Raw genomic sequence first — 20,617 nt, 5'->3', positions numbered from 1 at the left:
CTTTGTTGCTGTTTTTTTTTTATGGTTAAAAGACTTGACCTTTTATCAAGGAACTAATTGCCAACTCTCTATTTGGTCTAAAATTAAAGAAGCAAAGTCTATCCCTGTTGACGTTAGTGAAAGTTATCTAAAGCTTACTTGTTTATGGATCTGATCAACTAAAATTTTAAAAGTCATCTCTCTGTATAGTTGGTAGTCAGAGTACATAATATAGGGTTCGGTAAGAACAAAACACAGCCTTCAAACTAGCACAAAATATTCTCTTTAAAGAAAAAAGTGATAAAAATTTCACAATTTTGTATCGATACTTTTGACATTTACATTTAAATAAAAGACTTTTTGCGATTGATGTGCTATACTTCTTTATCGTCTCTTCATCTTCTTCTTTTCTTCTTTTTCTTCTTCTTCTTCTTCTTCTTCTTCTTCTTCTTCTTCTTCTTCTTCTTCTTCTTCTTCTTCTTCTTCTTCTTCTTCTTCTTCTTCTTCTTCTTCTTCTTCTTCTTTTTCTTCTTCTTCTTCTTCTTTTTCTTTTTTTTCTTCTTCTTCTTCAAAAATCAGTTCAGTGCTTTTTTGTTGTTGTTGCAGGGTTTGAAGTGTTGGAAACCGCTTAATATAGAAAATAGATTATAAGTGCTCAGAAAAAAAGATAATGTTATGATACCGAAATAAACCCATTGATTTTCTTTTACAGATATTTCCAGTTGGATTCTTGGTTTTACTCCAAAGACAACTTGCAGGCTGTGACTACTTGGGATGCCACAGAAGCGACATTTCCAGAAGGACTTCAGTAAGAATCCAACTCAAGAACAAAACATCACCTTTACTCTTTCTTCCCCTCCACCATCCGACTTTGGAACTCACTACCAACCACTTGTAAACAAGCCCTTTCCACTGATGACTTCAAAAAATCGCTCCCTGCTTCCCTCTAAAACCCGTGTTACTGAAAAGACGGCCATACAATCTTCAGCCTGAAGAAGAAAAAAAAGAAGAAGAAGAAGAAGAAGAAGAGAAAAGAAGAAGAAGAAGAAGAAGAAGAAGAAGAAAAAGAAGAAGAAAGAAGAAGAAGAAAGAAGAAGAAGAAGAAGAAGAAGAAGAAGAAGAAGAAGAAGAAGAAGAAGAAGAAGAAGAAGAAGAAGGAAAGAAGAAGAAGAAGAAGAAGAGAAGAAGAAGAAGAAGAAGAAGAAGAAGAAGAAGAAGAAGAAGAAGAAGAGAAGAAGAAGAAGAAGAAGAAGAAGAAGAAGAAGAAGAAGAAGAAGAAGAAGAAGAAGAAGAAAGATAGAAGAAGATAGAAAGTAGAAGAAGAAGAAGAACATATTCTAGAACTTGAGAATACAGAATGAAGAAGAACTTAATGATGTGAACAACCAAGTGGCTCAATAACCAGTGATTAATTTGAAATCAACACATACTTGATAAAACTATGTAACCATTAGTATGTGAAATCTCAAATATGTAAAGTTGTCAATAACCTCTAGCTATTTGTGATAACTTTCATTAGATAAACAGTAAATGTAGCTTAATAACCATTAGGTCATTGGAAAGCCATTACCATTGTGAATACCATTAATTGAGTACTTGATAACATGTTTGAATAGCCATATGATATTTTAAACCTGATTTTCAAACGTAATAACCATAACTTGATTGCAAATAAACAGTAGATGGCGTTAATAATCGTCACTGTTTTTGTACAGTGTAAAAATATGAGGTTGGAATTAAGTTTTCAATTTAAAGAGTATAATTCTTCTTCTTCTTCTTCTTCTTCTTCTTCTTCTTCTTCTTCTTCTTCTTCTTCTTCTTCTTCTTCTTCTCTTCTTCTTCTTCTTCTTCTCTTCTTCTTTCTTCTTCTTCTTCTCTTCTTCTTCTTCTTCTTTCTTCTTCTTCTTCTTCTTCTCTTCTTCTTTTTTCTTCTTCTTCTTCTTCTTCTTCTTCTTCTTCTTCTTCTCTTCTTCTTCTTCTTTTCTTCTTCTTCTTCTTCTTTCTTCTTTCTTCTTCTTCTTCTTCTTTCTTCTTCTTCTTCTTCTCTTCTTCTTCTTCTTCTCTTCTTCTTCTTCTTCTTCTTCTCTTCTTCTTCTTCTTCTTCTCTTCTTCTTCTTCTTCTTCTTCTTCTTCTTTCTTCTCTTCTTCTTCTTCTTCTTCTTCTCTTTCTTCTTCTTCTCTTCTTCCTTTCTTCTTCTTCTTCTTCTTCTTCTTCTTCTTCTTCTTCTTTCTTTCTTCTCTTCTTCTTCTTCTTCTTCTCTCTTCTCTTCTTCTTCTTCTCTTTCTTCTTCTTCTTCTTCTTCTTCTTCTTCTTTCTTCTCTTCTTCTTCTTCTTCTTCTTCTTCTTCTTCTTCTTCTCTTCTCTTCTTCTTCTTCTTCTTCTTCTTCTTCTTCTTCTCTCTTCTCTTCTTCTCTTCTTCTTCTTCTTCTTCTTCTTCTTCTTCTTCTTCTTCTCTTCTTCTTCTTTCTTCTTCTTCTTCTTCTTCTTCTTCTTCTTCTTCTTCCTTCTTCTTCTTCTTCTCTCTTTTCTTCTTCTCTTCTTCTTCTTTCTTCTTCCTTCTTCTTCTTCTCTTCTTCTTCTTCTTCTCTTTCTTCTTCTTCCTTCTCTTCTTCTTCTTTCTTTTCTTCTTCTTCTCTTCTTCTTCTTCTTCTTCTTCTTCTTCTTCTTCTTCTTCTTCTTCTTCTTCTTCTTCTCTTCTTCTTCTTCTCTCTTCTATCTCTCATCATCTTCATCATCATCATCATCATCATCATCATCATCATCATCATCATACATCATCATCATCTCATCATCATCATCATCATCATCATCATCATCATCATCATCATCATCATCATCATCATCATCATCATCATCATCATCATCATTCATCATCATCATCATCATCATCATCATCATCATCATCATCATCATCATCATCATCATCATCATCATCATCATCATCATCATCATCATCATCATCATCATCAATCATCTATCATTATCATATATTATTATTATTATTATTATTATTATTATTATTATTATTATTATTATTATTATTATTTATTATTATTTCATCATCATTATTATTATCATCATCATTATTATTATCATCATCATTATTATTATTATTATTATTATTATTATTATTATTATAAAATCTGGTCGTTTCAATGCTTTTGCTTCTGTTTTTATTTGCTCCGTTATTTCCTTTCTATTTCCCTTTTGTTTGCTTGTTTTTGTTGGGGTGGGGGTGTTCTATCTTTGTTTCTTTGTTGTTGTTGTTTTTCTTTTTTACTTTTCTCTCTTCCTTTTTTTTTTGATGATGTTGTCTTCTCTGTAGAGATTTATGGAGATCAGACAGAATAGGGATTCATTTTCTGTTATCTGATCCCAGTCACTGGGTGGGGTTCCTGACCTCCCATAGTGGGCAGGGAGGTACATACTGCGTCGTCTATCCCCTTATATCTGTTTTCCAACTTGCTTTCTGTCTTTGTCTTAGAATGAGATTACTTGGTTTTGTCCTGGTCCTGACCAGATGCCCTGGCTGAGAGGGAAACAGTCAAATGTATAGTTAGTTTTGGGAGATTATATTTTTTCCTTGTAAATCATTTCTCTGTATTATGTTTTCTTTATATTATACATGATTTGTAAAACATTTGAGTGTGTTCCTCTTAGTGGGGACCTACTGTGCTTGCATCTGGATGAGACTTTTAGTGATCTCAAACTAAGTACTTTGATAGTGTGCTCTTGGAATCTACACATGTTTCTTATTTAAACTAATTCCCCTTTATCTTCCCTTTCTTGGGTGCTTTAATTGTAATTCTAGAACTTTTTACTATCCCATTTTCTTCCTTTTTACTGGCGCTGATATGACCTTAATGTGTTGCAAGTACCGTAAAACCCTTAAAAACCCTAGTCGTTTCTTTCTCTCATCAGGTCTTCCAACACAAGCTATGCCAAGCAAAATGGCGGACTTTTTGATTTTTTTTATTGGGAGCAACTTATCTCTACCGATGGATGCTGTAAGCTATAGGGAATGAGATTAGCGGAAGAGTAGCGTCCCTTGATTGGACGTCACCCATAGTCTGTGACGTCACCGGCTATGGGTGACATCCAATCAAGGGACGCTACTCTTCCGCTAATCTCATTCCCTATAGAATCATTTACTCCTTTTCTTCTTCGTCTATATTAAAATACGAACCTAACAAAATGTGATACCTGACCGACAGATGATGAGATGCACAAACAAGTGATATAATATAGTCTTATATTCCATTCAATTCTAGAATTTGTAGACTCAGTCTTTCGACTCTCGGGTTAATATAATTCTCCACATCGGTCAATAATCTTATATTATTATTACAGATACTTGCAACTGTACATTAAGATGTTTTGCTGTTAAAAAACTTGAGCTTGAGCTTTTATATAGCGCGATATAAAGTGCTCTACGCGCTTTATAAGGGGTCCCTGGCCAACAGCAACATGTAACATGTAGAACCAAACATGACGCCTGTTAGGCGATATTACAATTTTTTTTTTTGACAGGTAACGCTGTTAACGGCCATGTACTCATTTTACACCTGAGTATGGTGAGAACATGTGAGTAAAGAGCCTTTTCCAAGGACTCAACTATGCGCCGAGCGAGGCTCGAACCCATGACCTTCCGATCCGATAGCGAGTGTCATACAACTAGACTACATATCCACACAAAAATGTCAGAAGACTATAGAATAGAATCAGTTGTCGTTTTATTTTCCTTCCAATAGATATTCTGGGAATATTTGCTTGGACATGGACGTGAGGAATGGGGCTTGGAGGTTTATGAGCAGGTGAGTCAAAATCTGAAAAAGGTGTGTATAATAATAAAGTGTAATAAAGTAAAAACAATACTTGTTTGCACTGCTGTTGACATGGCTTTCAATCTTGTATGTATATATTATGCATTATTATATTGTTATGGTTATCTTCTATATGCGCGCGCGCGTGTGTGTGTATGTGTGCTTTGCATGTCATGGTTGAAGATATATGTTTGTACACCACATATACATGAGTACATTTAAGTTGAAATACTATCTTTACCACGTGTATCATTATTGTAATCATTAATCAATAGCTTTATGGAATTACTATTAATATTAAGGGCATTCAAAGGATTTTATCTTATTTAGCCCTACACCATATGTTATGTTATGTTATGTTATGTTATGTTAAAGTGTTAGTCTTAGACAAAGCAGGAAGATGAAGGCTGAGTTTATGGACATAATTTTGTTCTTGTACTGTTCCTTCACATTTATCTGGCTCTGCATTATACACATCTGTTTAGAATTGAATCTTACACTCGTGCCAGCTCTTAACATCAATAATAACAACAACAGATATTCACACACACAGACACACACACACACACACACACACACGAACAAAACATGAATCCTTAACAAAATCCCTTAATTCAATTCAACACACACACACACACACATTTATATATATATATATATATATATATATATATATATATATATATATATATATATTATATATATATATATATATATATATAGAGAGAGAGAGAGAGAGAGAGAGAGAGAGAGAGAGAGATGCGTGTGTGTGAGTGTGGACAATATATACACAGACAAACACGCACAAATATATGTATATGTATATATATATATATATATATATATATATATATATATATATATATATATATATATATATATATATATATATATATATATATACATTGTACTGAGTTAAGTGGGTTTGTTAATGATTTTTGTTTATTTGTTTGTGTGTGTGTCTGTGTGTATGTATGTGTTATGTGTGTGTATATATATATCTGTGTATGTATATGTATTGACTACTATAATCATGGCTAATTAGCTCAGAAGAGGACTGTTTTGACAGGGTGAACCCGATGGTGAAAATGTGAAGGAGAAATCCCCTTATTGGAGTGTGCGTGTGTTAGTTTCTTATACTTCATAAAACTAAAAAAAAAAATTTTATAGTGCAATATCCACTTAACGTGCTCAAAGCGCTTTACAAGGGGTCCCTGGTCAACAGCAACATTTAACATGTAGGACGAGACATGACGCCTGTTAGGCGATATTTCAATTTTTCGGACAAAGACAACGCTATTAACGTCCAGGTACTCATTTTACACCTGAGTACGGTGAGAGAATGTGAGTAAAGAGTCTTTTCCAAGGACTCAACTATGTGTCGAGCGAGGCTCGAACCCAGGACCTTCCGATCCGAAAGCGAGTGTCATACCACTAGAACACATAGCCGCACACACACACACGAACAAAACATGAATCCTTAACAAACTCCCTTAATTCAATTCAACATATATATAGATATAAACTAATATTGTTAACTTTGTGTTTTTCATATCAAAGGCATTTAAAAGATAAAATCCTAAATTAAGCCTTTAGCCATGTTATCTTATTTCATATTTCCTATTTTATTCTACATATTCTGACTTTAAACTCAATTTTCTTCATATTTCAATTCTACATTATACCCGATTGACACGGTGGGTCAAATATTAGATTTTCATCATCTAAATAATCAGCCCAATGTAATACAGGATAGAGATGGCCAGTCACAAATAAGATCTATCAGATATGACTAGCGCTTCAGGACTTTCAAAACCTTCTAAGTTGCTTTTTCAGCATTCTAAGAAAACTGCAATTTTCTGTCATTTATGCAGTGAGTTAAAGAGGAAAATACTAGTCTTACTTGCCGTGTAGAATAATGCTATACTTATACGTGAGCTTTTATACAGCGTAATATCCACTAAACGTGCTCAAAGCGCTTTACAAAGGGTCCCTGGCCAACAGCAACACGTAACATGTAGAATGAGATCTGACGCCTGTTAGGCGATATTATAATTTTTTTCCGACAAAGACAACGCGGTTAACGACCGGGTACTCGTTTTACACCTGAGTATGGTGAGAGAATGTGAGTAAATAGCCTTTTCCAAGGACTCAATTATGCTCTGAGCGAAGCACGAACACAGGACCTTCCGATACGAAAGCGAATGTCAGACCACATAGCCACACAACCGGGGCGCTTTGAAACTTCAAAACTTCTCCGGTGAATCTAAGATGCCCAACTAGATTTGATTGAGAAAGTTGAATCATTTTCTATCTGGATGGGACTTAGCAAGTTTTGAAAACTACCTCCTCACTTTAAAAAGAGCTTTTCTTCATGCCCTAGGACTGGCTGAATGTCCAATTCCTTTTTACCGAGGTCCTCAACACCAACCTTACCCTTGGAAGGGACTGGCTACACCAGATGGCAACTGCAGCCTCAAAACATGGTCTGAAGATACAGTATTGTATGGCATTGCCAAGGCATGCTTTGCAGAGTTTAAGCTTTCCAGCGGTCACACAGGTATGTACTGTACACAAAGTTCACGATCACAAAAAATAAATATATATATATATATATATATATATATATATATATATATATATATATATATATATATATATATATATATATCTTCTTCTAGGTTCCATGCCTGGTCCAGGCTTCGGATACTGCATGAATTATCTCTCTCCATTCCTCCCTGTCTCTTGCTTTTTCAAACAGCTCTTGGATTGTTAGGTTGGTGAAGCCCTTCAGTTGGTCTATGACTATGAGTGTTTTTCTTTGTCTCCCCCGGGCGCGTTTACCAGGTATTTTTCCACAATTTGCCAGGTATTCATTCTTATCTTTTCTTACTATGTGTCCGGAAAAGGATAGTTGTCGATCCGCTATTAAGGGCATTAGTTTCCTTTGTTGGTATGTTTGTTTTAGCACTTCTTCGTTCGTTTTGTGTGCAGTATACGATATTCTCTGCATCCTTCTCAAACACCACATTTCAAAAGCTTCAATGTTCTTTTGTGTTTTTGCATTTGTAGTCCAGCTTTCGCATCCGTATAACAAGATTGGCCACACGTAGCACTTCAAGACTCGGAATCTAATCCCGAACGACATCTGTTTGTTTTTCAAAATGTTTCCGAGGTCCATAAAGGCCTGTTTGGCTTGAGTTATTCTTGCTCGTATATATAAAAGAGAGAGAGAGAGAGAGAGAGAGAGAGAGAGAGAGAGAGAAAGAGAGAGAGAGAGAGAGAGAGAGAGAGAGAGAAAAAGAGAGAGAGAGAGTAAGAGAGAGAGAGAGAGATGAGAGTTGTTGTTTTTTTTCCTTTGACATTAAATGCCATAATATTTAGCGCTTGAAGTTTTTGATGGATTGCAAAACCTTTTGGCATAAGTCATGAGGCCATTTAATCACTCAACAACGAAGGAATTATAAAGTCTAATGCATTTTTAAATATGCCAAATATTCTCCTTTTAACTACATATAAGGTAATTAAAGGCATTGTTGAGGGAATCCGATTAACGCGAAAGAAAGTTAATGAAGTGTCAAAACTTTTGGATGCGGCTTTCTTCTCTCTTCAAATGAACCTTAATGGGTTTTTTTTTCTTTTGGGGGGGGGGGGGGGGTTGTTGTTTTTAAAATAGAAATGCTATGCCATTTTAAAGGGGAGGTATTGATATGTGTTTACATACTACATTTCCTGATGGATCCGTTATAAATAAAGAGGAAATCTGAACGGGAACCCCAAAACTGGAGCCTTTTATTTAGACCAAAAAAAATAAAAAATTACAACACACACACACACACTCACACACACACACAAACACACACACACACACATACTCACACAAAACAAAGGCACGTTAAGTTAACTTGGGCCAGCAAAACTTTGACCGAAGCAATGTAATTTCTTGTGACGAGAATTCAATTTAGCCTTTTCTCATACGTTATAGCATTTGAATAAATCACTACACGGTCGACGAACGTCCCAAAATAGTCCCCGGTGAGAGGGGTTTAATCCTTAAAATTATTTCATCAAATATAGACCCAAATCTATTACATCGTCAAATAAAAAAAAAAAACAAAGTCTTGAAAAATAGCAATAAGTTTTGAACAAAATGGGCATTAGTAATTCTCATTATTTATATTGTCGCAAATTGTAAAATGCAGAACAATCTGCTGTCAGATGCTGATTGTTGGCGTAATAATACATCGTGAAGGAAGAGAGCGGATATTATAGGAAAGGAAAGAAGAAACAACAAAAGCATCCCAACTCACTTAACTTATTTTGTTGTATTAATCTGGTATACTGTATTAATTAGTGTTGTGAAGAATGTAAACAAATGAACACTCATCAAATTGATTCTCATACTACAGATGATTTGAATGCAAGTTATCTCAACCGGTACTACTGCTACTACTACTACTACTACTACTACTACTACTACTACTACTACTACTACTACTACTACTACTACTACTACTACTACTATTACTACTACTACTACTGCTACTACTACTACTACTACTACTACTACTACTACTACTACTACTACTACTACTACTACTACTACTACTACTACTACTACTATTACTATTATAATCACTATTACTACTACGACTACTACTACGACTACTACTCCTACTACTACTACTACTACTACTACTACTACTACTACTACTACTACTACTAATCTACTACTACTACTACTACTATACTACTACTACTACTTACTATCTATTACTACTACTACTACTATACTACTATACTATACTACTACTACTACTACTACTACTATACTACTACTATCTACTACTACTACTACTACTACTACTACTACTACTACTACTACTACTACTACTACTACTTCTACAACTACCACTACCAATACTATCATTTTACCACATTTTGTCTCTAGGCACGGGTTTCCAATGATTACCAGTTACAAAAAGATCAGTGGCGTATCGGCGTTACGTCAATCTTTGCTCATGCACTAGGATTGGCCCCTTCTAAAGACGTGTTTTGGACCAACCAGACTCAACCTCAAAATAAATACGGTATGTTAGAAATACAGGGTGTTTGACAAGAAAAGAGTGTAGGAGTATGACGAGATAGATGGTCAATAAATTAAACATAACAAATGAGGAATCAATTGTAGCTCGCAGCTCAATATATTAATCTCATTATTGGCTCTATTTATTATGTTTGTATCTACATACAGACATATGATCCAAAATAGTATATTGATGACGCATGCTGCTTCACGACCATGCGTCAAACTACTTTTTGTCAAAATAAAGAACGAGTTTTGATGTTTTAAGCAGTTTAGTCTATTTTAGTTACTGTTTTCAGATAACAATCCTAACACAGAATAAAGTACTGCGTTTTAAAAAAACTCAGATAACTTATTGTTTTTACATTCAAAACTTCTCTTACTTGCGTTCAAAATGGCGTTGTTTGAAAAAGCAGTTTTTTAAATTTCTGAGCAATGTGAATTGTTAAAACAAATATAGGGTCTAGCAATAAAAAATTAACAACAAACAAAATTTTAGAGGATAACCCATTCTTTGTATTCTTTTATATTATTTTATAATAAAATGACGCGATGTTATTAAGATCTGTAATTCTACATGTTTTTGTATCAAACATACTGTATATGTAAGTCATTACAACAATTCTTCGATCTGTCTCGTATGTGACAATGTATGGGAGACATGAGCATATTCATATTCAGTTACCAAGTGGCTGACAATGAGTTTAAATCCGTTTATTTTTTTCAAAACTCCAGCTGTTATTATAAGACACTTTTAACTTTAACTCTCTCCTTACCAGCCATTTTCATGATTTTCCCCAAAACTTCACACCCAACTTACACAGAAATATTTTTTTCATCACTCAAACACAGTAGCAGTAAGTTCTTGCAATACATAATTTCTTTAGCAAAACATGCTATACAACACATTGTTCATTTTCTTTAAATTTTATGATGTACAAGACAAAATTCGAATAAGAATAAAGTTGATTGTATCCTATGGTTGGTAAGGAGAGGGTTAACACATGATACTTACAGACTCAGATATGAATTAAATACACGAGAATAGGCAATGGCGAATGTAAAATACAAAGATTGTACGTGTATAACAGAACGCGATCAAAATTTGACTTTCACATTCATACATTCATTCGTACATATGTCATGCTGGTAGGAGGGTTCAAGCATTGCGAATTGCATTAAATTAGCGTCGAGGGAAAGTGTGAAAATGAGTTATATGAATGTAAATATTCTTTATCTAATTTCTGTAATTTTACCACTTTTAACATTTGAAAACAGATGGCGATTTATAGGGGTATGAATGCATCATCATCATCATCATCATCATCATCATCATCATCATCATCATCATCATCATCATCATCATCATCATCATCATCATTATCATCATAATCATCATCATCATAATCATCATCATCATCATCATCATCATCATCATGAAAAACACCAACAACAAAAAAAAATAAATTAAAAAAACAGCAATAATGATACTAACACCACTACCACCACCACCACCACCACAACCACCGACAACAACACCAACAACAATATGGCAACAGCAAAAAAAAAAAAAAAAAGAGAAAAAAAAAAACAATAACAACGAAAACAACACCATTATCGTTATTATAATATAACTATTATATAATTTGCCACTTACATTCATATTGTGTTTCTATTGGTTTTTTTCCGTCCTTTCTTCTCAGGAAAAACAGAGCCACGGCCATCTCTACAAACTGTTGTTGCTGTGCTCAGCACTGGACCGGTGGGCCCAGGGGACCGCATTGGGTTCACGGATAGAGACCTGCTTATGAGGTCACTGCCGCTATTGTTTTGGGCTCTACAATCGTTCTTCTTCTTCTTCTTCTACTTCTTCTTCTTCTTCTCCTTCTTCTTGTTCTTCTTGTTCTTCTTCTTCGTCTACTTCTTCTTCTTCATCTTCATCATCTTCTTCTTCTCCTTTTTCTTCTTCTTCTTCTCCTTCTTCTTCTTCTTCTTCTTCTTCTTCTTCTTCTTCTTCTTCTTCTTCTTCTTCTTCTTCTTCTTCTTCTTCTTCTTCTTCTTCTTGCTGTTGTTGTTGTTGTTGTTGTTGTTGTTATTGTTGGTGTTGTTGTTGTTGTTGTTGTTGTTGTTGTTGTTGGTCTTCTTCTTCTTCTTCTTCTTCTTCTTCTTCTTCTTCTTCTTCTTCTTCTTCTTCTTCTTCTTCTTCTTCTTCTTCTTTTTCCTTCTTCTTTCTTCTCCTCCTCCCCCTTCCTCCTCCTCCTCCTTATCTTCCCCCTTCTCTTTTTGCTCATTATCATCATCATTATCATCGTCATCATCACAATAATGTATATCCCTCAGGTGTTGTAATGATGACGGCCTTATACTCAAACCATCAGCCCCAGCTCTGGCTATCGACGATGAAATAATACAGGTACAAACAAGTAATTTGGCCCGCTTTTTCTTCCTTGAAATCTTCCTTAAATTCCTCCATGAAATCTTCCTTATATTTCTCAATGTAATCTTCCTTAAATTCCTCCGTGAAATCTTCCTTAAATTCCTCCATGAAATCTTCCTTAAATTCCTCCATGAAATCTTCCTTAAACTACACCATGAATAAATATTCCTTAAGTTCCTCCATGAACTCTTCCTTATAGTCTAATGTTTTCGAAATTTTGATGAGATGAAAGTCATTTTAATCGAATGTATTTGAAGGACGAGTTTTCTGGCCAGAATTATAAAAATGCCATATTTACTTCTTAAGAGTACGACATTGATGAATCTATAACCAAAAATGTTAAACTTTTATTTAGTTTATTTTAAATCGCCCTGGCACAAAAGTGGGTTGGTACGATAGGTCAAACATGGTCATATAAAACAGTTTTAAAATCATACACGTTAAAGTCTATTTGTGTCCCATCGCGTCGATAGAGTATTACGTCGGAGTAAAGCAGCTAGTGCCAAAATGTCGATTTTAACTTAAGGTCTGATAACCCAGAGTGTAAGAGGTACATTGTTGTAACCAACGCAAACTATTTTCCATTACAACAATGTAAAATCAGGCCCATATTGTTGCGCTCTGTTATCAGACATGCAAATATGTGCACGTTATTATACATCAATTGGTGGTTCATTTCATTAAAACTAAAACGTACTTATTATTATTATTAATAAACATTAAAAAATATTTGCTCCTGTTGGACGTTATGAATTTATATTGTTAATTTTTTTTTCGTTATGTATGTATTTATATTTATATTTATTTGGGACAGCGTGGCTCAGCGGTATGGTCTTTGTTTCGTACCCAAAAGGTACCGAGTTCGATCACACGCCGCGCTTTGTGGCCTTGAGCAAGTCACCTTGCCCTAGTTCACTTTGCGGTGCTGCTCTGCGGCCGACGCCTGGGTTATTCCAGTCTTCCCTTAGAATAGATCCTAAAGACAAATTTCCCCAAGGGGATGAATAAAGGGAATTTCATTTATTTATTATTTTTTTAAATTATTTATTTATTTATTTATTTATTTATTTATTTATTTATTTAGTTATTTATTTATTTCAGTCAATTCATATTTATATCTTTATATCCCCCAAACAGATGTCGTTTCAAGATGGAAGTGGTGTATCTGGGGAAGTGTGGTCATCCTTTTCAACCATCAACAACGAATTGTATGGAATACTGTTGGTATCAGATTTGACCAAAGATTACACTATCACACCAAAAAAGGCGGGATTCTTGTCCATGAATCTGACAGGTGCAGTGGTGAGTTATTTACTTATTTACCTACTTACGCATTTACTTAGTCGAATCTAATCTAATAAAAGTGTTTTTTTTTTTTTCATTAACAGTTTGACAGTTTGTGTCATATGTAAAACACTAGGCTAATTAAACGAATAACGAGAGCAATCATGCTTCCCTCTAAAACCAAGGAGGAGGAGGAGGAGGAGGAGGAGGAGGAGGAGGGGGAGGAGGAGGAGGAGAGGAGGAGAGGAGGAGGAGGAGGAGAGAGAAGAGAAGAGAGAGAGAAGAAAGAAGAAGAAGAAGAAGAAGAAGAAGAGAAAGAAGAAGAGAGAAGAAGAATGAAGAGAGAAGAAGAAGAAGAAGAAGAAGAAGAAAGAAGAGAAGAAGAAGAAAAAGAAGAAGAGAAGAAGAAGAAGAAGAAGAAGAAGATAAGAAAAGAAGATGATGATGATGATGATGATGATGAAGAAGAAGAGAAGAAGAAAAGAAGAGAAGAAGAAAGAAGAAGAAGATGATGATGATGATGATGATGATGATGATGATGATGATGATGATGATGATGAAGAAGAAGAAGAAGAAAACTGACCAATTCTCAATCTACGTTCATTGGAGTAAATAAAAATATCATACATGGCATTATTAAGTTAATGCATATATTATCAAATTCAGTCCCGTGATTGGTGAAGTAAAAGTTTTGACAAAGACCGCACAGATCTAACATTTCAGTGTTATGGCTATTGTTTTTATTAATCGTGTGCATTTGTGAATTTTGCTCACCATCGAACCCCCAAAAAGTGGTGTTTACATTTGTGCTGTCCCTAAAATAGTGTTCACTGTATTGGACACAATTTAGGGACATGCTCTATGACAAACACATTCCAGTAATATTTCCAATCCGTCCGCAGGCTTAGAATCTAAGAATTAAAAGAATTATAATAGGAGGTCCCAGTTTTGAAAATTTTGACAAGTTGATGGTACTCTTAATAGGGCAGAAAACTCATGACACCACGACTTCAACTCTTACAATTCCAAATTCCTTGGAAGTGTGTATGTAACCAACCCTTCGGAAGGCTAATAATAATTAATAGGTTACACATTGAATCATAAGGTAGCAAAACTATTTAAGTAGCAGGCTGTAGAGGCAGATTCTTAGGATTTACGAGACGTAAAAGAGCGAGAATGGATCAACTTTATTGACGACTAGCATGAACTTAGACGAGAAAATAAAATACCATTACTCTGAAGCCAGAAGATCGAGTACCCAAGACACCACGACTTCAACTCCAGTCCTCAGGAATAGTGGTTTCACAATTTCAATGAGATTTGAACCTTGTTTTTTTTTACCTCACCTTTATGTTCCTTATTCGTTGATATTTGAAGTAAGTAATTCCTGACCAAAATTAAAAATAATTTGTTTTCCTCTGTCAATGTGTAAATTCTAATTATAAAAAGGGAATCAATTGACACACGAGGCTGTGCCAACAGTTGTTTTCTTAACAACAGCCACAAAAATAATCGAATACCAAGTAATTTGCTCGTCCTACATGTTTAGTGTTGCTGTTGGCTAGGGACACCCAGTAAAGCATTTTGAGCACTTTTAGTGGATATTGCTCCATATAAAATATTTAATTTGTTGGGTTTTTATTCTAGACTGGTCTTTTTTCTATCAGCAATAAAAAAACTGGTCTAAAAATAAATTATCTATTCAGTCTATCTTTTTTCTGAATTTTATCATATTTTAAAAAATATTTTTATTAGCCCACTACTCCCAATTCTCTCCTACGGATCAGAGGAAACGGATAATAAAAATAGACCCTTATAATGTTTTATAGACAGTCACACGTCATAGCTTCTTTAGAAAAAACAATGTTTTTGTCGATCTCACGTTATTCCACAGTTTTCACAGAACAGCATTATCTTCAATCCATTCAGTCAAAACAACACCAGCAATCTTGAGTACCAGGTGTTCAATGACACCGAACCCTTCCTCATAGAATCTGGTGCCTGCACTACCATGAACGAACCGTATTGTTTATTTTATACATCACCACTCATTGAAGCTGGGTAAGTGCTTTGCCTTCGGAATATACTACTACTACTACTACTACTACTACTACTACTACTACTACTACTACTACTACTACTACTACTACTACTACTACTACTACTACTACTACAACAACAACAACTACTACTATTACTACTACTACTACTATTATACTACTACTACTACTACTACTATACTACTACTACTACTACTACTACTACTACTACTACTACTACTACTACTACTACTACTACTACTACTACTACTACTACAACAACTACTACGCTGGTTGCGTTACATTTACGTTCGTTATTATCTATGAAAGACAACTCAATATATACCAAAAAATTTGTCTGGTATTAGTGACTTCCCTTGATTGTTTTCTGCCCTTCTTGGTTGATGGTCTAAGGGAGACAACTCAGTTAATATAGACCAATACAATTGTCAGGTATTGGTTACTTCCCATGTGCTCTTGAGTTATCCATTTCACACTATCGATTTAAGCAACAACAAAAAATAGGGTAACCGGGAAGAAATTAGTACCAATCTAACTTTAATGTTTGCACTTTAAAGCTGATTGTTTATACAAAAAAAATCCACCAGAAATCTGTTTGTAGGAAAAAAAAAGTTATTAATGTGTAGATCTATCTATTTTCTCCCTCTAAAACTTTGTGATAGTCAGCATTTGTTATATAGATTATCAACAAAAAATAAGTAGTATGCTAGTGGATGCATATCTCATTGGTACAAAATATCTAAGTACCAAACGTGCCTCTGAGTTTCTTATACCCTTGTAAAAATGAAAAACCTCAATGTCAGGCTAAATTTTTCCTATGTTTTCATTTCTGAATTCACAACTTTCAGTTCGAGCTGAATATTGAATTAACAGGTAGATAACCACGCCTCTCGGACAATCGTCATAAAGTAAACAATGGTAGTGATTGGTAGACACAGCAAACTGCACAGGTTTTTACTATCGATGGTATGTGTCTAAATAAAATACCCACTGTTCAACCGCCTTGTCAATAGAAATAACACAGAAAACTATGTATAAATGTAACCGTTTAAAATCTGATCGAGAAAATCGTGAGAAAACTAGTCACCCATCTGACGGTATAAAAACAATAACAATAGTCAGAGAGGGGTCGATTTCATTCACGTTACTGTTTATAAACAACCAAATATGTTTGTCCGAGCACGTGTGAGGGTGTGTCACAAATCTTAAGTTTTGATTGGTCAAAAATCTACTGGTTAATTGACAACATGGACTTTCTAGAGCTTTAGATAAATGTACACAAATCAGCTTTATAACAATTACAATTTTGAACATCTAGACTCTATACATTTGATGCAAGGATCTCTGAAGTTACCCCTTTTCCTTAAATAGCGGAAATCTAGCAAAATTAGAAATGTTAGATCTTGGGCTTAATGATGTTATTGTAATGAGAATTATTGTGCATGTTATAACTTTTATAAAATTATAAAGTATATGTCTAATTCAGGTAATTGTATTGGTTTAAAAAAGGGTGAACTAGCATTGTTTGTTCATATTCAATGCGTTTTGATCTTTAAAATTATTGAATTTCATTCTAAGTGCAAAAAGACACTACAAAGTAAATAATTTAGTTGCCAAAATACTTTATTCCTTTCATTAGTCATTATATTCTCATATTTTCTCTATTTATGGCTGAAAACCTGTTTTCACCTAAGGACCAACAACAACATTGAGAATGGTCAGAGGAGGGATAGATGACAATGACAGTAAAACTCTAACCGGCATGTTGACTTTTTGAGTATAGCACTTTACAAACATAATCCAGGCCTAACTAACTCGGCACTAGTGATTCAGTGCTTTGTTATAGTCATAGGCATTGGCATGTATTGTAAAAACACCAGTGAAATAACAGGCGCTTAATAGGCAATTTAAACCATATTAAAAATATATATATATATAACCTTTTTGAAGTATTGTGAAGCGCCGGCTGGTTAAACCTTAGGAAATGTGCCAGACAAACGTATATTATATTTATTTTTATAATAGTATTATTATTATTATTATTATTATTATTATTATTATTATTATTATTATTATTATTATTATTATTATTATATTATTATTATTATTATTATTATTATTATTATTATTATTATTATTATTATTATATATCAACAGGTCTCACAAGGTCTATTTACTGGGCGATTTAACCAAGTGGGTTCCTATGTCAGAACAGAGAGTGTTTCGACTTTGGCAGGAACCCACCGGATTGGCTGTCACTTTGAGTGGGCGACAGGGAGAGACTGTGGCCTTCACCTTCATTTTGGACGGGCAACAGTACACGGTGTCCATGGCGGCCAATGAAGACGGTTGTGCCACTTTCGTCATTGTAGATTATCCATGGGTATGTCTATAAAATGCGATCCATCGTCTCATAACGGTAATATGCAGCGTTGAACCAGATGGCAGAAAGGAATATTAATGGTTTTTAAATTGACGCGGTTATTTCTAAAGCTGGCTAACCGTATGTTTACACCAAACATTCTGTATGTTCACACCAAACATTCGTGTAAACGTGTGTACGTGTGGGCTTTCCACGAACGAACTGTCGCCTGTTCACATTGCGTTTGAGTTGTAAAGGGTTTTATCAACTTTAAGTAAAAATGAAAACCTTTTTTTTAAAAGATCCTGAAGTTTTGTTTCTCAAACCTCAAAATATTCAAATTAATTCATTCTGATAATTTTGACTTGGACCACAATTATTGTGACCTGTTGCCTAAATACATTAGATCTTCTATCGGAGTAAAAATAATCCTTTAGAGGCATTCGCCCCACGGAGACGGAGTTTATCCCGGTTTCTAAAGCGTGAAAAGGACAATGGCAACAGGGAGTCAGAAACAAAATTGTCGACTTCACCCAGGACCGATACCGGCCCATTTGGCGTGTACAGCAAGTGTTTTACTGAACTGACCGAACCCCTTGTCTAGCTCACAACATTGCCATCCGGAAGTATAACGGACAAACAAAAAAAAAAAGGATATGTATCCATGAACTTTTATAGTCCGGTTAATACAGTTTAGTGAGAAGTACTCATAAATGTGGATGACAAAAAAAACAAAAACAAAAAAAAAACCAATAACAAAGAGCCAATTTGGCTTCAACAGTCATGACGTCACTTCACTTCCCTCGTAATGACGCATAGTAAATTAGCAACTGGTTCTTAACTATCGGAACAATGGCGGACGCCCTTATGAAATACTTCTCCGACGAACATAAAAGTGTATCCAGAGGAGAAAAACATTATAAATCTGATCATGTTTTGACTTTTATGCATTCTGATCACATGACATGTGAAAAGGTTATAGACATCATGAAGAATAAAAAGGACCGATATTCTTTGTTTAGAACCAAGCTGCTCGTTGCTGGGCGGAAGTGCTATCAGTCTATTGAATCCTATTAAGTTTTAAGCTTAACTTACTTTGAATTGATACCAGCGCAATCGTGGAAAACAGTGAGTTTGTATTTAACATAACAAAGCAAACATTTTCTATAAATAGTATACAAATTGACGTCACTCGGCTCTTTGTTATTGTTTTTAGCCAGCCATTTTTATGAGTAGTTCTCACTAAATTGTATTAATCAGACTATAAACGGTCAAGATTACACACAGTTTTGTGTATTGTACATTATAGATAGAACGGAGATAACGTCCCTCAAGTCTTTGTTATTGTTGTTTTTTTTTGTCATCCACATTTATGAGTACTTCTCACTAAACTGTATTAATCGGACTATAAAAGTTCATGGATACATATACTTTTTTTTGTTGGTCCGTTATACTTCCGGATGCCAATGTTGTGAGCTTATTAGCCAATCGCATACTATCTATACCGTCTGGCGGAATATTGTGAGTAAATTACATAAGGCACAACATCAATATATGTTCCTTTTGCCTTTATAGTTTATTTTCATCACATGGGACCATCTTGAAGCCGTAAAACAATTTCATTTGTCTTGCTCATTGTGAGATCATATCCTATTTGTGTGGTGAGTCACATTTTATAAGGATATTTTTGATGATGGCAATTTTTCCATTTATCTTAGCCCAAACAAATTTTAATAATATTTCCAGATGTGGAAGAATCACGCTTAACATTCATTCTTTCCAAAACATGGATGATTGTGGACAATTTATTATTTTTAAAAACAATCATAATATCGTATTTGTTTATTTTTTTCATTCGAATATCGTTTTCAGAGCGGCGCTCCAAGGACGTTTACTTCACCTTTCCCGCCAATGGATTGTCGATTCAAGCCTCCACCAGTGACGTCATTCCCTACCCTGCAACCAATCACAACGCCCGGAAAAGGCGATAATTGTCACGTGACCTCAGCAAGCTTGACGTCCGTTTTGACGGCTGTACTCATTGCTTCTGTGATTATTAATTCAATTTCAAAAAGATAATCTTATTCTAAATTTGGTTCATTGGATAAAATTACTGACCAGCAGCCCCAATGCAGTAAAAATGTGACATGTTGTTTTAAAACCGTATTATGTCGAGAAACATTAAGCTTAAAATGTAATATGTCGCGTAAAGAAATGATTCTCGTTCTCCCCAGGAAAAGATACAAACTTAAACAAAGTCTCATATTGTGGATAATAAATTCAATTGTTAGGATCTAAATAATTTCGACATGTTATCGTTTTGATAACTGAGATCGGTTATCAGGCCTGCAAATGTTCAAGTTAGAAAAATTGTACAACGAAATCATATTTTCAAAAATACACGAAAAATTAGGTACATCTCCATGAATTTCATAGCTTTTGACCCACCTCAGATTTGCTATTATTATTATTATTATTATTATAGGTTTTCATTATTTTCATATTGTCATTAATAAACGATATATTATTTGTCGCCAATTTCTGTCACTTTGTTTCTTCCTCCTGTATTGTTTCCTTTATTTTAT

The 20,617-nt window shown here is 34.4% G+C and overlaps 1 protein-coding gene across 1 annotated transcript in view; it reads left to right on the top strand.

Moving 5' to 3' along the window:
• The window catches only part of LOC144979137 (uncharacterized), a 33,391-nt gene extending 12,774 nt beyond the window's left edge, over positions 1-20,617 (top strand). The window contains 12 exon segments of the mRNA XM_078925739.1: positions 692-787; positions 3,902-3,956; positions 3,958-3,987; positions 4,732-4,794; positions 7,187-7,363; positions 9,755-9,893; positions 11,593-11,701; positions 12,230-12,302; positions 13,464-13,628; positions 15,505-15,671; positions 17,828-18,053; positions 19,875-20,617. Coding sequence (XP_078781865.1) covers positions 692-787; positions 3,902-3,956; positions 3,958-3,987; positions 4,732-4,794; positions 7,187-7,363; positions 9,755-9,893; positions 11,593-11,701; positions 12,230-12,302; positions 13,464-13,628; positions 15,505-15,671; positions 17,828-18,053; positions 19,875-20,111 — 1,537 coding nt within the window. The 3' untranslated portion in view covers positions 20,112-20,617.

The sequence above is a fragment of the Berghia stephanieae genome, chromosome 9 (genome assembly GCF_034508935.2).
Source record: "Berghia stephanieae isolate SIO BIC M18660-M18661 chromosome 9, UCSD_Bste_1.3, whole genome shotgun sequence".
Lineage (NCBI taxonomy): Eukaryota > Metazoa > Mollusca > Gastropoda > Nudibranchia > Aeolidiidae > Berghia > Berghia stephanieae.
Note: the sequence above shows the minus strand (reverse complement) of the source record. Positions and strands in the feature narration are given on the sequence as shown.